The sequence below is a fragment of the Typha latifolia genome, chromosome 3, assembly GCF_019914945.1.
Source record: "Typha latifolia isolate L0001 chromosome 3, TyphaL0001v2, whole genome shotgun sequence".
Lineage (NCBI taxonomy): Eukaryota > Viridiplantae > Streptophyta > Magnoliopsida > Poales > Typhaceae > Typha > Typha latifolia.
The window spans coordinates 5,578,319-5,598,205 of NC_133088.1; the positions used below are offsets into that span (position 1 = coordinate 5,578,319).

Here is a 19,887-nt window from a genome sequence, read left to right on the forward strand (position 1 = left end):
ACAAAATAAGGTTATACAATCTATTTATAAAATATGTATTAGAGCAGTGGAAGATATTTTTAAACTTCGGAAGATATTTCTAAACTGTTTTCTCTGTTTTGGGCGTGCAGCACCTAAAGGGCATTACAGTCTTTCCACGTGAACTGTACCGTAGAAAAACCCCAATTGTAAAACGCAAAGTGGCAGTTAAAAGAGATCAGGTCACCGAAGGTGTTGTTACCGTCTCTTAATTCTTTCTCTTACCAATTCGCGCTCTTCCTTTCTCCCTCCCCTTTTTCGATCTCTCTTCCCGATGATTCCCACGAGCCAACACCCTTCTCCGGCCGTCCGCGGCGGCCGAGTCCGGAGGAACAGAATTGTGTTCCTTCTCAACATCGCCGTTCTCCTCTTTCTCCCTTCCTTGCTTTTTCTGGCCGTACGGGGTAAGTGTTTGTTGCTGTCCTTTTCTTTTTCCCTTTTCTCGCTTTAGTCTCGCCTCTAGTTGTGTTTAGAAGTAGTGATTTTTAATCCTTTTATGGCTGTTGAACCTTAATGCTTGGATGATCATTCTTTCGACTTGGTATTGGGTAAGTGAGAAACTTTGATGTTCTTATGTTGGGTACTTGGATTTTAATTGCGGTTTTGTTGTTTCAAAGAAACCTCGACTATGTTTTGTACTTCTTGTATTAGTTAAAACATAAACTAATAAGGACCAGAAGTTCTTGGTTTTTTGTCCTATTACTATTAGGCTTATGGTGGGTTAAGTTAGTAGGATTGCCGGTACTACCCACCATCCTTAGAAGGTCTTGATTCCCATTAAAATGGGTCGTTTTATTATCTGCATGATACATAATATACCCATTAGTTGAATTTGGGACATTATTTCTGTTTCAGAACCATTGGCTGATCTTATTATGCATTTTAACTGATAAATGTTGGTTTTGTTATCAATGTCATGGAAGTGGAATTTGGAATCCTATTGAGAGATGCTGTATTCGACATAGTTGTATTACAACAATGCTGCATCTAAGATTGAATATTGCATCATTTTCCAGCACTCTTTCTCTGTGCATTCTGTTCGTCTATCGATATCCCATTCATTAATGGAAGTCAATAACATGCATTTGCATAGTTGTGCATGCATCTGGATTCTTCATATGCACTATGGACCTTCTCAATCCATATTCATTGTCTACCGTTCCAAACATTGTGATGGTTACACGCTAAAAAGCATGTATACACAACTTCATGCTCATAGAGACTTAGGCATATGAGTTCAATTATAGTGCACATGAATTTGGTCTTTTTTAACTCTCCTTTTTTTTTTTTTTTCTTGGGGGTGGGGGGTGGGGTGGGGTGTATATTGTTCCTACTGGATAAATCTAAGTGCCAGATAAAATGCAAAGTGACATGGGTTTTGTAACTCCAAGGGTATATTTTAACTTTAAGTACTTGAGTAGATCTGGTTATTTTCTATTTTTAATTTCTAAAGCTACCATCTCCTAGTGCATGAAGTTTGAGGAGGCAAAATGTACCTATACCCCTCTTATTGTAGAGATCAATTCTATGATTTTAAATAAACCATAGAAAATGATGTTTTCTTATGTGGTATCTTCAAAATAAGAAGCTCAAGCACCTTTGGGACATATATTGTGAGAATATAAAATATAAAATACCAAATATATACTTTTAGATATCAATATGCCAGTTCATTGTAGACGGGATCTAATAGTTTAGTTTTCTAGAGTATCTTTAATGTTTTAACCTTGAAATGAAAGTGGATATACATTCCATTACACCCCATGTTTATTATAACCATGTAGACATGACTCCCCTCAGCTTACCCCACCTATTCGAACATGAGTACTTAATATTCATGGTTTCCATTAAATATATCGTGTGTCCTAAATCAAGTAATCTAAAACTTAAACCCTTTTTTCTAATTGAGTTCGTTTTTTTTTATATTTTTCTGACTTCCAGATCCTAAGTTCATTGCAGGGCTAGGGGTGGCAATCGGGTCAGATTAGCCAAATTCAGGTCGGATGAGGTTCGGGTCAGGTCATAATATTGCAAACATGAACACAATCCATTTATTAAATAGTTAGAATCCTAAACACGAACATGATCCATTTATTAAACGAGTTTGAATTCTAAACACGAACACGACCTGTTTATTAAATGGGTTACATGGGCCATAAACAGATTATCGGGTGATTTAAGTTATTATATAAATTATCCTAGTTATAAATGTGCTTTTTCGAGTTATAAATGAGTTTTTTTGGGTTATAAACTTGTTAGTTAGGTTATAAATGGTTTAGCCGGGTTATAATTGGGTTATCGTGCTTGCGAATCGAATCATAAACGGGTTAAATTGGTTGATGTAATAAACACGAACATGATCCATTTACTAATCGAGTTAGGCGGGTTGACTTGTTTATAATCCGAACCTGATTAAATTAGACTCAAACTTGTATAAAAATCGAGTTATCGTTAATGCTTTTAAAGGCAACCTGCCATGGCGGGGTGGCGACCCAACTGCCCTATCATGTAGCTAGGCGGCCTGCTAATGGCGGTAGGCCGCCATTTTCTTTTTGGCGAGCCGCCTTGTCATTTGGCGGCCCGCCTTTTCCTTTTCGTGTCCCGCGTAGCCCGCTTAATTGTCATTGCGGGTCGGGTAAGGTTAGACTATCCAATGGATAGTTAGTGACTAATTAAAAAAAAACATTTGCTAGCCCTAATACAAATATCCGATCGATCTCTCATATTCCTCTCCCTCTCTCTTGAGCGATGGCAGCAAGTGATATCGGTAGCGGTGGTAACAAGCAGCGGTGGCCGGCAAGTTTTCTTCTCTTTTCCTTTTCTCTTTCTTCTTTACTTCTTCCGTTTCACTCTCAGCGCCAACGATTGCAAGTGATCACCTTCTCTCTCTCCCTTACTATCTGATGCTTGAAGTTACTAGTAAATAGTTAAGGTTGAAAGAAGAAAAGACAAATGACACTCTTCTCTTTCTCCCTTGCTATTTAGCCGCCTAGCATGCGACACTTCGACACTTTTATTTTTCATATATTAAAAATACTAAACCGCCTTGGTGCCCACCTTCCGTCTTGGCACTAGGCAGTGGGGTGACCGCTCGCCACCTACGTCCGCCACCTGCGTCCGCATTTCAATACATTGGTTACCGTGTTGGGTTATCATGTCATATTAACATTTGCCACCCCCATGTAGGGTTACTTTATGAGGATGAATCTTCCCTATTATGATTATACAATATCAAAAGGAACAAAATGAAGAAAATTTAAAGGGAAGTGCATGCAGCTGTTTTGAGAGCAGATTTTAATGCCTTGGATCATGTTGAGTTTTAAATTATTGTAACTGCTTCGTTTTGGGTTTGTTTACTTGCAACTTCACTTATTTTTCTTAACCCATCTGATTGATGCTAATTTTTGAATCAACTCTCCGTCATGCAGATAAGAAGGACCATCTAAATTTCTCAAGCAAGCAGGTGGGTTTCTGATCATAGTACTGTTCCTGATTGTAGGAATAAAGTATCTACTCTTAATCATGTATACTAAGTTGCGAAAGGACTGTTCAGATTATTGGTGTGAGAGAACAATTGTCATCTATAAACCATAGGACATCTGTCGTGAGGAAAAAGGTCAGTATGCTATGTTAAAACAGTCTTCCATACCGTTTGCAAATTTCTTTCTAGAAGGTGATCATGAGATGTCAAGTTATAATGCCACATAGACTTGAATTTTTAGGAGAAACAATGTGTGTCATTAAATGGAGTGGATGAAGCTCCAGAGAATCATTCTTTCAGATGTTATCCTTACATTATGTACAAAAATATGTACATATTTGGCATATAGTTGTATACTATATCTATTGCATATCTGATTTGGTAGTCATACTATCATATAAATGAGTAAATATTTTAGATGCGTGCATTATCATCTATATCTGTACAGATACATACATACACATACACAGACACATATATATATATATTGAAGAGGAAAATATATGCACATATATAGGTATATGGAGACAAGGGTACCCTTTGAAAGGATTGAAGAGAGTTTTTGCATCCTTTCAAGCCAACAAACATATTGGATAGTTAAATAAAAAGGGAAGTTATAAATAATTCTTATTTTGTGATTAGATCCTACATTGCACATTTTGTAAGACGACCCATTTCTTCTTCCATAATATGGCTAAAATATTAGTTGGATCTTTTGCAAACATAGGGTGAGGTTAGGTGGACAGATACCCCATTGCCTTTAGGTCGACCCTGTAGTAACGACTGAGCATAACTATTCCAAGGGGTTGCCCTAATGGCGTGTCAAAATGAATGCGTGGCGGATGGTTAAAGAAAGATAGCCTTCATTTTTGAGAAGTTGACAATGGTCATCTTAGGTATTATAGAAAAGAATTCTATGGTAAATTGTATTATTCCGTCAAAGGTTCCTTTTTGTCTATTAAAGTGTAAATTCTCATTTGGGTGACTATAGATTTACTTTTAAACCAGTATAGTGAACACTAAATTGGTTTTGTATCCAAACACCAGTTTAAGATAAAACGGGTTTAGGGGCAATCTACTTAAACCCATTCTTCTCTCTCCTATCCTCTCAATCCAACTAGTTTATATTTACCAATAAAATCCAATTATCATTTCAATCATTCCCTTCTTCTCTCTCCTCTTCCTCTTCCTCTTCTCTCTCATCTCCTCATCCATTCACAAAGGGTATTTGGTCATTTTACATAAAATATCTCCTAAATCTACTATTCTATTTTCATGTCATATCAAGTAATCATGATACCACTAAAACGGTTTATAACCGAACTTCATATTTTCCTAAACTAGTTTAAGCTATCTTATTCAAGTTTAGGAAATAAGATTAGGTAATTAGGTGTGAGTTAAATTTTATCCAAATGCCACCTAAAAGAATAAAACCACTATTCTCCGTCAGCTTAAACTTTTAGAATAATTTGTTAGTTAACATAGTGTTAAAGTAGAAGGGCCTGATTTTGAAATCCCACAAGGTCCATCTATAACTAAAAAATATAAAACCTTTACTCATTTAATTGAAATCCACTTCTTGGGTCCATTGAAATTTCTCAAGCCCTAAAGTGAGGAGTTTTAAAATATAAAAGTATAAAACAACTATTTTCTATTGCCTTAAGCTCTTAGAATAATTGGTTATCTAAGATTGTCAAAGATGGCATGGTAAACTTAACCCAGGTGGCATTTTGTATATTCTATGGAAAAGAACAGTTGTTATAGGAAACATGTTAGTACACTAATAAAATAAAAATAAATAAATAAAAAGACTCAGGTGTAGGAGGTTATTTGTTTCTCTTATTAAGTAAAAAATTGCTGACCCTGAATAGCTGACCCAAATAGTTAGGATTTACCCCTTGTTGTTGTTGTCAAGGCCTACATTTTCAGAAGTCTATAGAAATAAAATTATACCTTATGTTGCTTTATCATCTACTTATCGAAATGAATGTTACTAGTGCTCTAGTAGAATGCATCCTTTGATGCATTCATCAGGAACTCTGACTCTGTTGATCCTTATTTATTTATTTTTTCCATTTAGTGTGTCTAGAAACTAAAATGGACCAACGATGGCTGTGCCAGCGGCACGTGCTATGCTATGCCACCATCAGCATGACACGGGGCATGTTGACCGACATGGCCTTGGCACGCCCTCGCGTGCCACTAGCACGCATTTAATATAATTCTAATAAAATTTTTAGGATATTTAGTGATGTTTTTGGGTTTTTAGCATGTCAATTTTTTGTTTATATATATATATAATATTAAAATTTTTATATATTTTTCTTTAGATTATTTTTATAAATGATTGATTTTATAAAGATAAAGCAATAGTCAAATACAAATATTATTCAACATATAATATAATTAAATACATTTATTAAAACTGATTTTAATGATTGAACATTTTATAATATGATTGAGTACTCAATAATATAACTGAACATATAATAACATTCAACACATAATATTAAAGTTGATTGATGATGATTGATGGAATTAAGAAAAAGTTCAAAAAAATAGGCTCTACATGTCTTACTATATTTGTTAAGAAAATGACTCTACATCAGCACGGAGACTGTCACGGCTCGGTACGGGCGTGCCGACTAGCACGGCCATCCTTGAGGTAGACAATGATTTAATATTATGTCTATGGTAATTTTAAGTACAAGCAATAATTTTTCTTATATCTGTAATATTTCCACTTTCCACTTTCCACTTTCCACTTTCCACTTGGTTAACTAAGGAGTAGATTGAAATAAATAATGGAATTAGCTGGTACTCTTTTAAACTAGCCAGCTGCTTTTCTTATATTTATGGATTTCAGCACATTGTTTATTTCTGCGAACCTTCAGTTACATTGTCTGTCTTTAATTTTAATGAGAGAAGTTGGTTGCATTAATACTTCTGAAGTCATACATGCTCTCTCTCTCTCTCTCTCTCGCATATGTTTGTATTCAGTTGCCTAGTGATCTGTTGTTCCAAATTTTTTTTCTATAAGCTGATCGAAGAGCATGTTGAGCAAATAACTTCAAATGTCAAACAGAAGTTATTGCATTGAACTTCCAGTTATCATGTCTGTCTTATATTTTTATGAGAAGTGGCTGCAATAAGTCTTCTGAAATCATATTCTCTCTCCCTTCCAGTGGTCGGCACGATCTGTGCCTGTGACATGGCCATCATTGTGGAGGAGTATCTAAATTAAATTAATTAATTTTAATTTTTTGATACGAACGGCTTCAATACTTTTCAATACTTTCTTGATTATCCAATCCCTTTTTTGTGAACCGGCCAGCACGGTCCGTGCTTATGACATGGCCATCGTTGTGGAGGAGTATCCAAATTAAATTAATTAATTTTAATTTTTTGATACAGCTCCGATACTTTCTTGATTATCCAATCCCTTTCTTGTGCTAAAAAGATGATATAAAATATATACTTTACATATATATACAATTATCCAATCCTTCGTGATACTTTAAGGATTTGTTTATTTGATAATTAAACATAACTTGAAAGCTATTTAAAGATTCAAATTAGTTGTAGATTAACAGTTAAATTAGGTTTCAATATTTCGCTAACATTTTGAGTTTCATATTAGTTTTTGTTACCATATCATCCTAAAGTTTTCAGCATGTAGATACTAAATCTATAGCTTTCTTTCATCTTATCATTTCGGGACAATCATTTTTACCGTATGTTATATTGGTTACAACAGATTGAACATATATTGCTTATTTATTGGCATATTCATGTTATATCCGTATCCTACTTTGAAGAATTTGTCGTATCTTTGTACCTGTACCTCTATATCCTCGTATCTTGTATCCGTATCCGTGCTTCATAGGCTATATCAAATAATTATTGACATAAAATAACAAATTTCATGCACTTTTTGACAGAAAAATGCTTTTAGTAGCTTTGATCCTATAGAATTAGTTTAGTTTATTCACAATTTTTCATTGACTTTGAGTTTGCAGAAGTTAAGAGATAGATGGAAAGAAAGAAACACAGCGGAGTTAGTTCAACAGGATGACATAGTATTTGTCCAGCTTGAGAATGCTGTCATTCAGCACTCAAAACCTATGGAATCTGCAGTACTGGGAAAATATAGCTTATGGAGGAAAAGATGTCAGAATGCAAAATCTGATTCAACACTATGCCTTTTGCGGGAGCAAATTATCATGGCTAGGGTCTTTCTAACCTTAGCTAATTCAAGAAATAAGAGAGAGCTATATCAAGATTTACTGGTCAGGCTTAGGGAAAGTCGGCATATTGTAGGAGAGGCCACTGCTGATTCTGAGCTTCAAGGTAAGGTTTTTGTTTTCTGTTCAGTTCCACTTCCTTTGAAGACCATTCTCTACTTAAACGATACCTTAACAGTGCATCTAAGGTAATCAAAGCGATGGAAGAAATTCTCTCAAAAGCAGGAGAACTATTATATGATTGTAATAAAGCATCCGTGAAGTTGAGAGAAATGCTGCAGTCAGAAGATGAAGAAGTTAGGAATCTGAAGAAACAGAGTTCATTCCTAAGCCAATTGAATGCAAAAAGAATTCCCAATGAAATCCATTGCTTATCTATGCAGTTAAGCACTGGCTACTACCTCCTTCCTGCAGAGAAAAGGATTTTCCTAAAGAGTCAGAATTTGGAAGATGTAAATCTTTATCATTATGCACTCTTTTCTGACAATGTATTGGCTGCATCAGTTGTTGTGAACTCAGCAATTATGAGTGCCCAGGTAATGCATCCTCTAATTTCTTTTAGATCTGTACCTTCTAATAGTCCTTAGTAGCCTCTCCCTCCCTCCATATTTATACTTTCTGCATGTGTATGCACATATTTTGTGTGGAAGCACACATAAGGATCTAATGTCTATATTAATGCATCTTAGTAGTGGGAACTAATGCTTGTCTATGGTCATGGAATTCAGGAGCCTGAGAAGCATGTCTTTCATATAGTCACTGATAAACTGAACTTTGGAGCAATGAGCATGTGGTTTTTGTTGAATCCTCCCAAAAATGCAACTATTCATGTTGAGAATGTGGATGAATTTAAATGGTTGAATTCATCATACTGCCCAGTTTTACAGCAGCTTGAATCTGTTTCCACGAAGGAGTACTATTTTAAAGCAGGACGTCCTACGACTCTCTTGCCAAGTTCTTCCAACTTGAAGTACCGGAACCCAAAGTACCTTTCAATGCTGAATCATCTAAGGTTCTATCTACCACAGGTTTATCCCAGATTGAACAAAATCCTTTTCTTTGATGACGATGTAGTTGTCCAGAAGGATTTGACTGCTTTATGGTCTATAGATCTAAAAGGAAATGTAAATGGTGCTGTTGAGACTTGTGGCCAGAGTTTCCATCGTTTTGACAAGTACCTTAACTTTTCAAACCCCCACATTGCCAGAAATTTTGATCCCAATGCATGTGGCTGGGCCTACGGAATGAATATTTTTGATCTGAATGAGTGGAAGAAGAAAGACATTACTGGGATTTACCACAGGTGGCAGTCACTGGTAAGTTCAGAGAAATGCTTCCCTTCAGTCCACTTATAGGATAATAGCTACACCTTTTCTTAATTTTTCTGACTATTATACATGAAAGCCATCCTCCTACATCCTCTTTCTTTTTCTGATTTAATGCTTTTTCACTAATTAAAAATCTAGTAGTGAAATTTTATATGCTTTAAACAACTTTCGTTGAATTTGATCATGAACAGAACTTATACACAATCCAATTAAAATCTCCCATCTATCGAGTTGGTTTGTCTCAGATTACTTGTACTTCAGAATTCAGGTAATCTGAATTTATACGCGCACTTATATTTCCTTCAATATGTATTTGTTCACATTAGTAGTAGTAATCCCACTGATCAACTTTGTATGTAGACTAACAAGTATGATGATAAAACTTTCTGCAATGTTTGACTCTAAAGTAGGAAGGCTTGTCTAGATACTTCTGGACTACATTTCAGCCTTTTCAATTTTAGATAATCTTTTTGATTTTCCACAGCTTTACATCATTATTTGTTGTTTCTGAAACACTAGATGAGACAAATTTGATTCCATATTAATGTGATCTAGCTTTTCCAGTTTCTCCTTTAGTTGTACTTTCACAAAAATGATAGTGTTATATTTTTGACATTTCAATTATGTCTCTGCCTGCTCTTTATATGCAATGCAATTTTGATTAATGGATCATTTCTTATCTTCTCTTTGTTTCTAATTTATATGCAATTGCCACTTTAGGTAAGTTTTTCCATTATGAAGTATTTAGTATATTCTACCTTTTTTTCTCTCTCTTGTATCAATAATTCTTCTTCAGTTTCTTTCTGCTAGACTTAGAATGTATTTATGTAGCACAAAACTGAATCCATCGGAAAGCAGATTAACATTTCATTTTCCTGGAAATTACCTGACACGACATCATCCTTAGGAGAAGATTCATCAGACCTCATATCTGACCTGTGTAGAGAAATGTTTCTGTTGCTATCACCTTGCGGTTCAAGGTCAGATGCACTGTTAACATTTTCCCCAAGTGTTTGAAGACTATTTTCGGATGTCTTGTCTGATCGAATACAAGTACTGTAGGAAAATAAACTCTTATAGCCTTCTTCATTAGCATTTCCTACCTTCAAGATTCAATATACACATAAACATTTTCCATATTCCATAGGCTGGCAATCTAAGCTATCAAATCTATGTTCCATCTTAAACTTGTCCTGTATGTATGCACCCTTCTCAAAGATCTATCACAATGTTGTTGGTTCTCTTTATTTTGTTAGTAGCAATTCACTAGTTTCCTTCCACAATAGAATGCAGCGAGGGGTCTGTGGAAACTTGGAACACTTCGGTTTGTTGACGTTTTACAATTTGACACATCCATTGGACAAGTCATGGCATGTTCTTGGGCTGGATTATAACCCTAGTGTTGATCATTCTGAGATTGAGAATGCTGCTGTCATCCATTATAATGGAAACATGAAGCCTTGGTTAGAGATTGCAATGATCAAGTACAGGCCCTACTGGACCAAGTATATCAAGGGCGATGATCGTTATGCTAGGAACTGCAACATTCATCAGTAAGTAAATACATTAGTTCCTTGAATTAAACATGGAAAGTGAAGATGATCTTGTTTTCTTTATCCTCATTTCTTCTTAAATGGTGCTATACTCTTGTTCTTTTCCTGTGAGGAAGGCTTTATATTCAGTCCTCTTCAAGAAATATCTTGAATATGCTAACTACTAGTTTATCCTGAGAGACTGTACATGCATGGAAATAGGTTACCGATGTGAATAACACATGTTATAGTTCTTTTTGACTCGCTCTTTTAGTTTGATGTTGTTTTTGTACTTATTGAATCCATTCTTGTTTTTAGTGATCTTAGCTTAGGATTTTTTTTCTAGTTTAAGGAATTATGTATGTATGTGGTCATTCCTATGTATATTCATTAACTTACCACATACGCCACAAAACTTTTACACCCTTTATGAAGTAAGCCACTTTTTAGTTACCTCTTACATAAAATCATCAGTTTCAAACCCTTTATATTGAAGAATCTTGTAATCTACAGGTTTCAAGCATAGTTGGTAACTTAGTCAGCATACAATTGTAAGTTGCATGCACTTGAAACCACAGTCACTTTCAGTGTGTAGCTGATAGCTACACTTAGAACCTTCATATTGAAGAATACTATCTGTCTTAGCAGTTGATAACTATTCAACTACCCGCCAAATATAGTCGGTCATGTCTTCCTTTTTTGTTTCTTTCAGAATACAATTGGGCGTCACTAGACGGTATACCTATCTTGGTTGAACCTTTCAAGATAAATAAAATGGTGCAGAAATTTGAATATAGTTGGAGTTTTTGACCAAACTAAACTATCTCTTAAACTTATTACCAAATAGGGTTTAATTCACTGTAGCTCTAATAAAAATACTAAACTAATCAGCATTTTTAAAAACGCTAATCAAATCAGCGTGTTTATCGCCAGACAATTTTTTTCTTTAACTGATGAAAGATTAAACTAAAGGGATTTATATACATAAAATGTTGATCAGTTTAGTGTTTTAGGACCAGACAAAAACATTGCACTAATTAGTGTTTTTGCTCAGAGATAAAATCCTAATTAGTTCAACGTTTTTATTATGGCTACAATAAATTAGACCCTATTTGGTAATATGTTTGAGTAGTCTATTTTGGTAAAAATAAATTAGAAAAGGGCTAGTTTGGTTAAAAACTTTGATAGTTGTTATCTTATCATGTGTAATTCTATTGGAGGAAACAAACCTCTATTGAATCTAGAGGGATAGGCTTTTTAATATTTATTTAAGTATCTTTATTCCCTACTTATTTTATTCTAGATAATAGAATATGCTAACAATAGCTAAGATTCACAACCATTCTCAAACAAGAATGGGAAGTAACAATGTATTCATGGATTCCTCTCAAGAGACAATATGGATCACGTTAACACAATTTTCCCGTCCACCAAACTCCTTTTCTCTTTTATTAATATTAATATTAATATTAATATTAATATTGTTATATTTACTATTACTATTAGTATTATGATTAATTTGAAGACATGCAACCTAATCAAAAATTGGTTCATTCCACATCTAGATTACATAGGAAATCAAATATTGGTTCTAATCCAGCAAACACTGAGAAACTATGCATTAGGAAGTAAATATCAATTGGTTCCAAGAGAACAAGAGATGCGACAAGTTTCGTAGCAATAAAGTAGGCTAACTAATAGAACAACCTAAACTAAAACTAGGTCAAAGACTAGAATCAGGTAGAGCAGAACATGGGTTGGCTTGCAAATTGCAATAGAAGGTGACAGATACCTCTAAAGAATCCCTAAGGGTGTAATATATGTTTGATAAGTATCTAAGCTTATGTCACTTGACTTTGGTTCTGTATTGACTAGTGGAAGTAATTAAATGGTATTCTTTGAGTTGTAGTCTACAAGTGGCTCACAAAATTGTAAGTGGTCCACACTTTGAGCTTTTATATATATGGCTAAGTTTACTCAGCAGTCAGGGGTAGCAGGAGCATAGCCCATTTGGGCATGTGCAGGCCATGTTCAAGGCCCAAATGATTGCTAATAGTACTCTTCCTATGACTCAAGTAGCTTGTGGCCCCCTAAAAGCATTGCCTTCTCTCTTTGTAAATTGAGCACTACTTGTCCTTTTAGTTCAGCATTCAATTATGGAACCAAAAATTATTTTAAATGATAAAATCATAACATAGTCCCCTATTGACAACCATCTCCCTACACAGTGAATGCTTGGTGAAAGGGCATCTGCACTGTCTTTTCTCTCATCAAAGACAAAGTCCATGGATTTTATAAGACTATGGTATCTCTCAACAACTCATACTCTGCATCTCCTATTTATATCCCAGGTCTCCTTTTTTTTGTGTGTGCAAACAGACATCCTTACAAATTAGAGAGAGAGAGGAGCACTTTAGAGTCAAGGCCAAAGGAGGTGGCTATCCTCCAGTTGAGTGCCAATAGGTCTGGCTCTTTTGGCAGTTCTTGCCAGTATAATCACTTCCACTCCCTAGGCTAGACTGCCTCAGCTATGAATCCAATGCTCTTTAGTTTTCAAGTGACTGATTTGTATGGCCTGACCTGTAGAGGCAATCACAGAAAAGGCCAATGGTGAATCAAATCAAAGATTACCATTCCTTCACAGAATACAGATGTTGATCTCCAACAAGAAAAGCCAACATCTCCTTGATTTTAAAAATTGGACAGTTCATATCAAAAGTTTGACATGTTTGTTGTTGTGCTAAAAAACATATCATTCATATTCAAAGAGTGTGCATGTCCATGCAAATTTGCATGCATAATTTGGATAGACATGCAAGTTGCATCATCTGTTTTTGTTGGAGAACTTTATGTTTGTAGGCTATACATGAAGAATGCATATGTATAGATGTTTTATGCATTCACTATTTGATATATTCTGATATAAGAGAACAAATTCAAGATTTGCTTTACCTCTAAATGCTTAGGTAACTATTGCCATTAAATCTTGTTTTCGTTTGGTATGCAGCATTCATGGAAAAGTTAAAACTTGGGTCTAAATGCTTACATGCCATGTTACGATATGTCCATTTTTTTTATGATCTCCAGTACTGATTCTTTTAGTACTTATTAGTTGAGCAAGTTCCTAACTAACCTTTAATAAAGTGGCCCAGTTTTAGGAACCCAAATCTTGTAGTGCCCTAATGGCCAATGACTTGACTTTGCCACATATCTAGTCTGAATACAAGTGGTCCCCACATTGGAGCCTCAACCTGGATGTGCATAAATGACCAACTACATCACACATTGTAATCTAGAGGGAATAAAGGTTATATTTCGTGGGTGGGTGATGCCTTAGAAAATGATATCAAAGTTGTATCTAATCATCTACAGGTCCCAAGACATTAACAGTGCCAAGAGACAGGTCACAGACAGCATGACAGTTGGAGTTTCCTCAATCTATGCCCTTCCCATTCTCCATGTTTGAGTAAAATAAGAACATCTCATGGATGATGAATGATGATGCAATGTTTATATTAATGACCTAGTATCATGAGTACACTGAACCTGAGCAAAGTGATGGGCCAGGGATTGTGGCCTGTGCAATCCTTTGTTCCATTCTATACCTCTGCTTGCTTGTCTTATGATAGGAGAAAGATTAAAGCAGAGTCGATAATGCCAGTTAATTAAGCCCAATACGTATCATTTTCATGCCATGTCAATCCCTTGTATTTATCAGAAACTTCTTTAGTTTTCCTTTTGGAAGATATAATTTTTGAAAGGTATAGCTGATTTGATCTCTTGTTATTTTCTGGTCGTGCCTTCCTGTAGATAGAAAGTTTTATACTCTTGTATGTGTACAAATTTGTTTGATCATATATTTAAATCACGATTATCCATGCTTCCTCTCGTACGTGGCCACCAGTGGTACCTCTCAATTAACAAGTAAATGTTCACATCTCTAATGCACATCAGCATTGAGCCAAAATCTAAGGCCAGTTAAAAACTAGCACACTGATGCTGTACTCTTTGTATGTACTCGATCGATCATCTGCATTATTAACTTGAAGGCAATATTCTATTCCTATTCCATTCTGTCTTTGGCATATCATTATCTGTTTTGTTATTCTTTACCATTATGTTCTTGTCCCAAAATATAGTCCTAATCTTGCTATTTGCTTTAAACACCAAACATTCTTTCAAGAAGATCAAAGCCATTCATCCATCAGTATATCACCATTATCATTATCATCATGTTGTTCCCATTTTCCTTTTAATGCTTTTGATTATCATATACATATATATAAATCGATCATAGTTTAAAGTCCCAGCCTAGACCGAACAGTATGAGTCAAAACTATTGAAAAAGTAAAATTGTTGGTTTTGTGTTTTGTCCTGTTGGAAAATTGGGATAAGGGGGTTTATCTCGAATAAACACTTTTTTATCTCAAAATTTCTTCCTAAACAGGGGATGAAGAAATGAGAGAAAAAAAAGTCTGAATCCCAATTTTTGGATATCTTTATCCCAATATTTAGCAGAGATAAAATTATTGGAATATCTCACCTTTTTATCCAACTTTTCAAATGACTGAATTGCTCTTCTCAAAAAGCCAAGTTACTGAATTGGTAATATGGGTATAATATATATTTATAATGACTATATTTTATTGTGATTATAATATAATATATTAAAATATGTTCGTAGTAAAAAATGTTTTGATATGGAATATACATTTGCGATAGTATCTATAATGTGTAAATTATGAAAATTAAAGTTAAATTATTTTTAGCTAGAATTCTAAATATAATCATGGTATGGTAATATAATTGTTGTAAAATAAAATTGCACTTTCTATTTAATTTTAAACATATTTATTATCTTCTCTAAAAAAGAGAAATGGCAAATATTTATTTACATTAAATTAGAAAAAAGACAATAAGAATAATTTAATTACCTATATTCCTTATTTCAGCTATTACAATTAACTATTATCTTGTCTCATATTTTTATTGCAGCACTTATCCTTTTTACAACTAAACATCTAATAAAAATTGGAATAAAATATTTTTGTATAATAAGATAAGTTCTTGTTTTATCTCAATAAAAGATTGCCTCCACTGTGGATATATAAATTGGTCAGATAAAAATTAGTTGTAGCAAAGTTGCCTACCATGTAGAATTGAAAAGCAGAAGTGTGTGTGTGTGTATATATATATGAGAGAGAGAGAGAGAGAGAGAGAGAGAGAGAGAGAGAGAGAGAGAGAGAGAGAGAGAGAGAGAGAAGGCAGTTAGGCCAGAGGATATGACGAGATTGATCCTTTAGCATCGGTAGTTTGTTCACCGACCTCCCCAATGAGCGGTCTTTAACTTTTCCCTCCATTCTTCTCTTTATATTACTCCCCTTCCTTATACTACTACTACTACTAACTAATTTAAGCCATTGTCTATTGGCTCCCTCTCTCTCTCTATGGTCCACCGTCCTCTCTCCTCACCAAACTCCAAGCCGGACTCACCCCTTCGGCCCATGGCCACGGCCCACCATCCGCCGCCCGCCCTCGTCTTCGACGCCGCCGTCCTCAGCCGCCAGCCCGACATCCCCGCCCAATTCGTCTGGCCGGAAGAAGACAAACCCACGCCCGAAGCCGCCGAGGAGCTCTCCGTCCCCCTCGTCGATCTCTCCGCCTTCCTCTCTGGCAACGGCGCCGCCGACGTCATCCGTCTCGTCGGCGACGCGTGCGGCCAGCACGGGTTCTTCCAGGTGATCAACCACGGCATCGACGCCGAGCTCCTCGCCGAGGCCCACCGCTGCGTCGACGCCTTCTTCACCATGCCGCTCTCCGAGAAGCAGCGGGCGCAGCGCAAGCCCGGCGAGAGCTGCGGCTACGCCAGCAGCTTCACCGGCCGGTTCGCGAACAAGCTCCCGTGGAAGGAGACCCTCTCCTTTCGGTTCTCCTCCTCCCCCTTCGGCGCCGATTCCGTTCTCGACTACTTCGTCAACACTCTCGGAGAAGAGTATCGGCACTACGGGTAACAATAACATTTCTGTTATTTTTTTTTCTTTTCTTTTCTTTTTGATGGGTTACAACATGATTAATCAAATCAAATCAAATTAAATGGTCCGCCTCTTTATTTATATTCAATTATTAACTCCTCCTCTCATGTTAATTTTTGTTAAACTGCCTCGCAGAGTAGTATACCAACGTTACTGCGAGGCAATGAGCAGACTATCCTTGGAAATAATGGAGGTATTAGGACTCAGCCTCGGGGTCGGGCGGGTCCACTACCGGAGCTTCTTCGACGGCAACGACTCGATCATGAGGTTAAACTATTACCCCCCGTGCCAGAAGCCTGATCTGACTCTCGGCACTGGCCCGCATTGCGACCCGACCTCCCTCACCATCCTCCACCAGGACGACGTCGGCGGCCTGCAGGTCTTCACCGACGGGCGGTGGCGCAGCATACGGCCTAGAACGGACGCTTTTGTTGTCAACATCGGCGATACATTCATGGTAGTAGGATCAACTAGAAACGCATAAGTCTTCTACAATAAGATTAAATCGATCTAGGTAGTGTAGGATTGATTTGGTGAATGAATGGATTCTTTGCATGCAGGCATTGTCGAATGGGCGGTACAAGAGCTGCCTCCACCGGGCGGTGGTGAACAGCGCGACGGCCAGGAAGTCGCTCGCGTTCTTCCTCTGCCCGGAGATGGAGAAGGTGGTGCGGCCGCCGGGAGTACTGGTGGACGCCAGGAACCCGAGGGCGTACCCGGACTTCACGTGGTCGGCCCTGCTCGAGTTCACGCAGAAGCATTACAGAGCTGACATGAAAACACTTGATGCATTCGCCAAATGGATTCTACAAGATCAGGGGAGGGTGTAGAAGAGAAATTAACTTAGAGAAGAATGAAGGAAGAAAGGATAAAAAGGGGAGTCTGATGGTGAAAAGTAATAATAAGATGGTAGAAGAGAAATTAAAGGAAGTAGTAGGCAGGGAAGAATAGAAGTAGTTCCAATTTTCACTGGAGCCATGTTAATAGAGTGGAGTAATTAGAAGAAGAAGAAGCAGCAGCAGCAGCAGCAGCTATGCCACTAGTGAAGTCCAACTCAGCCTTGTTTGTGCTATCTGTGTCTGCATGATCTTCCCCTCAACTGAACAAAAGTAGCTGATAGAGATGGCCTCTTCTAAGTTGCATCATGGTGGTAGAATTCCTATCTGAACAAAATTTACAGATAGGGTTTTGGAAGGAGACAGGTGATGGGCATCCAAAATGCAACTACATCATGCAACTGTAGAACAATGACAGAAGAACCAGCTTCTTAATTACAAGAACCAGGTTCTTTTTGCATCTTACCACCTACATTTCTGCCTTATTGTAAAAAAAAAAAAGAATAGCCTCCACTTCTCCTCAATATATCTGCAAATTGGCTCCTCTTTTTACAATAATCTTTGCAGACAATCATTAATTCGACGAAACAATATAGTGAGAATATTCCTATCCTTATGAATGATCGACGGTTGTCTTTCACAAAATTTCTGAAAAGGAAAAAAAAAACAAGAACCCAGTAGCAAACTTGTCAAGCAGAGGAGGGTGATTTTCTGTAATAAGACTAAAACGTAGGCGGTGATCTGCACAAGGCCCAAATTCTAATTTCTCTGTTCTTTTTCTTTTCAACAAAAGTTTGATGATAGATACCATAGAGCGAGCACATCCATATCCTCTCTCAGGGCTGGCTTGTCCTTCTCTTGGACTTGGTTTGTCTTCCCTTTCTCCCTTTCTTTGTCCCTTGGCTCCTCCCACTAGCCCCATTTTGAAATTTGCTTCATGTCAGAAAGGATTTTTCTCTTGAACTCTTATTTTGGACTTATTCTTTTACCCCCTCCCTCTTCCTCTTTTTTGTTAGATAAGAGGCCACTCATCTCTGATATAAAAAAGCACTTATACTCCTCCTACATGATGATGAGATAGAAAACTCTCTCCTCCTCATCCGACGCCTAAAAAGAAAAGAAAAAAAAAATCACGATTCATACGTGTTAAATACTTGGCAATGTGCTAGTAGTACAAAAGAACTAATAGAGAGAAGTGGAGAGGGGGGAAGAGAGAGAAGAATTAGGGGAGGTGTATAATTGTGTATTTGTCCTAATGTTTGTCCTCAAATGGGGCAACATTCTCTCTTGGGGTTAAAGAAAAGGTGGGTCCATGGCGAGCACTCTTAATATCCTTGGCCTGAAGCGGTGGCAGCCGCTAAGGCAAAGGACAAATGCTGCCTCTCCTCTACTCGCTCGCGTCACATGGGCAACGACCATCTCTTGTTCCACTCTGGCAAAAGAAGCCCGCGAGCGCACGAGGAAACCGCGCTCCACGACAACTCTGTCCTCCTCTTGTCCTAATGGACTCCCTGTCCTCTTCCTCTCTATATATCTCTTCCTTCTTAATTTTCCTCCTCCTATCCTTGCACCTCCTCCCTAAATACTTTGCTCGTTAATTTAAGTTGGGGTTGCTCTATCACTCTGACAACTACTCCATCGTAAGAGTAGTGGCAGAGGGTCACATTTTATGTATGCGCACGTCGGTTAAAGAGTTCAACCGAATAAAACCTGACCTTATATCTCCGCTCGGTTTGTTCTCAGAATCTAAATCCGAATCCGAATCTAAATCTGGCCGAATGGGTGTGTGCATTGCCATTTGCCGTCTCTAATTCTAAGGACCACATAGCACTCAGAACATGGTTGGGTGTACTTGTCGAAAAGCATTAACTGTTCAAAAGATGCTCCTCTTTTTTCTTACTCTTTTTTATTTTTTAAGAGCTCCAAAACTATATATATATATATATATATATATGGTACACAAAGGGTCAATTCACAGAGCTCTAACTAACATTCTAACTTAGACTAGTATATGCTTTAAGTTATGTACGTCGCCGAATTGTTACTCTAAATTAAATGTCATCGAAAAATTGCTCAAAGTCATTACACTGCACTGTTGAGTTGCTTCACCAGGTCTTCGCACCGTTGAATTATCAATCGAGTCGAACTAAGCCGTCAAGTTAGCTACCAAATTATAAAATAATTTTTTTAGAATAATTGTTTAGGATTGGAGTAGACCCTACGACTTACTTAGTTGTAAAGGAGATACCTGCCAATTTTACAAAGATGATTTTTTTTCTTTTATCATTCAAGAGTTTAAAAGCTATAATATATGAGTTGGACAAGGGGCCAACTCTCCCTTGATACAAAAATACTTAAATCTCACTAAATTTTTTAGTTCTAAATCGTGCCAAGCTATTACTCCTAGCTATCGCTT

General features: G+C 36.8%; 1 protein-coding gene and 1 pseudogene across 1 annotated transcript; both read left to right on the top strand.

The window, feature by feature from the left end:
- Window positions 1-205: 205 nt before the first annotated feature.
- LOC140784732 (polygalacturonate 4-alpha-galacturonosyltransferase-like) lies at window positions 206-10,864 on the top strand (annotated as a pseudogene).
- A 4,647-nt stretch (window positions 10,865-15,511) lies between these two features.
- Window positions 15,512-18,029, top strand: LOC140784731 (gibberellin 20 oxidase 1-D-like). The gene is made up of 3 exons (XM_073132261.1): window positions 15,512-16,610; window positions 16,771-17,092; window positions 17,196-18,029. The coding sequence occupies exons 1-3, from the start codon at window positions 16,051-16,053 to the stop codon at window positions 17,463-17,465; spliced, it is 1,152 nt and encodes a 383-aa protein (XP_072988362.1). The 5' UTR covers window positions 15,512-16,050; the 3' UTR covers window positions 17,466-18,029.
- The last annotated feature ends 1,858 nt before the right edge of the window (window positions 18,030-19,887 follow it).

Coding starts and splice junctions, on each gene's coding strand:
- LOC140784731 (XM_073132261.1), top strand. CDS start 16,051: ATGGTCCACCGTCCTCTCTCCTCACCAAACTCCAAGCCGGACTCACCC. Junction 16,611..16,770: donor GAAGAGTATCGGCACTACGG/GTAACAATAACA, acceptor ACTGCCTCGCAG/AGTAGTATACCAACGTTACT. Junction 17,093..17,195: donor ACATCGGCGATACATTCATG/GTAGTAGGATCA, acceptor CTTTGCATGCAG/GCATTGTCGAATGGGCGGTA.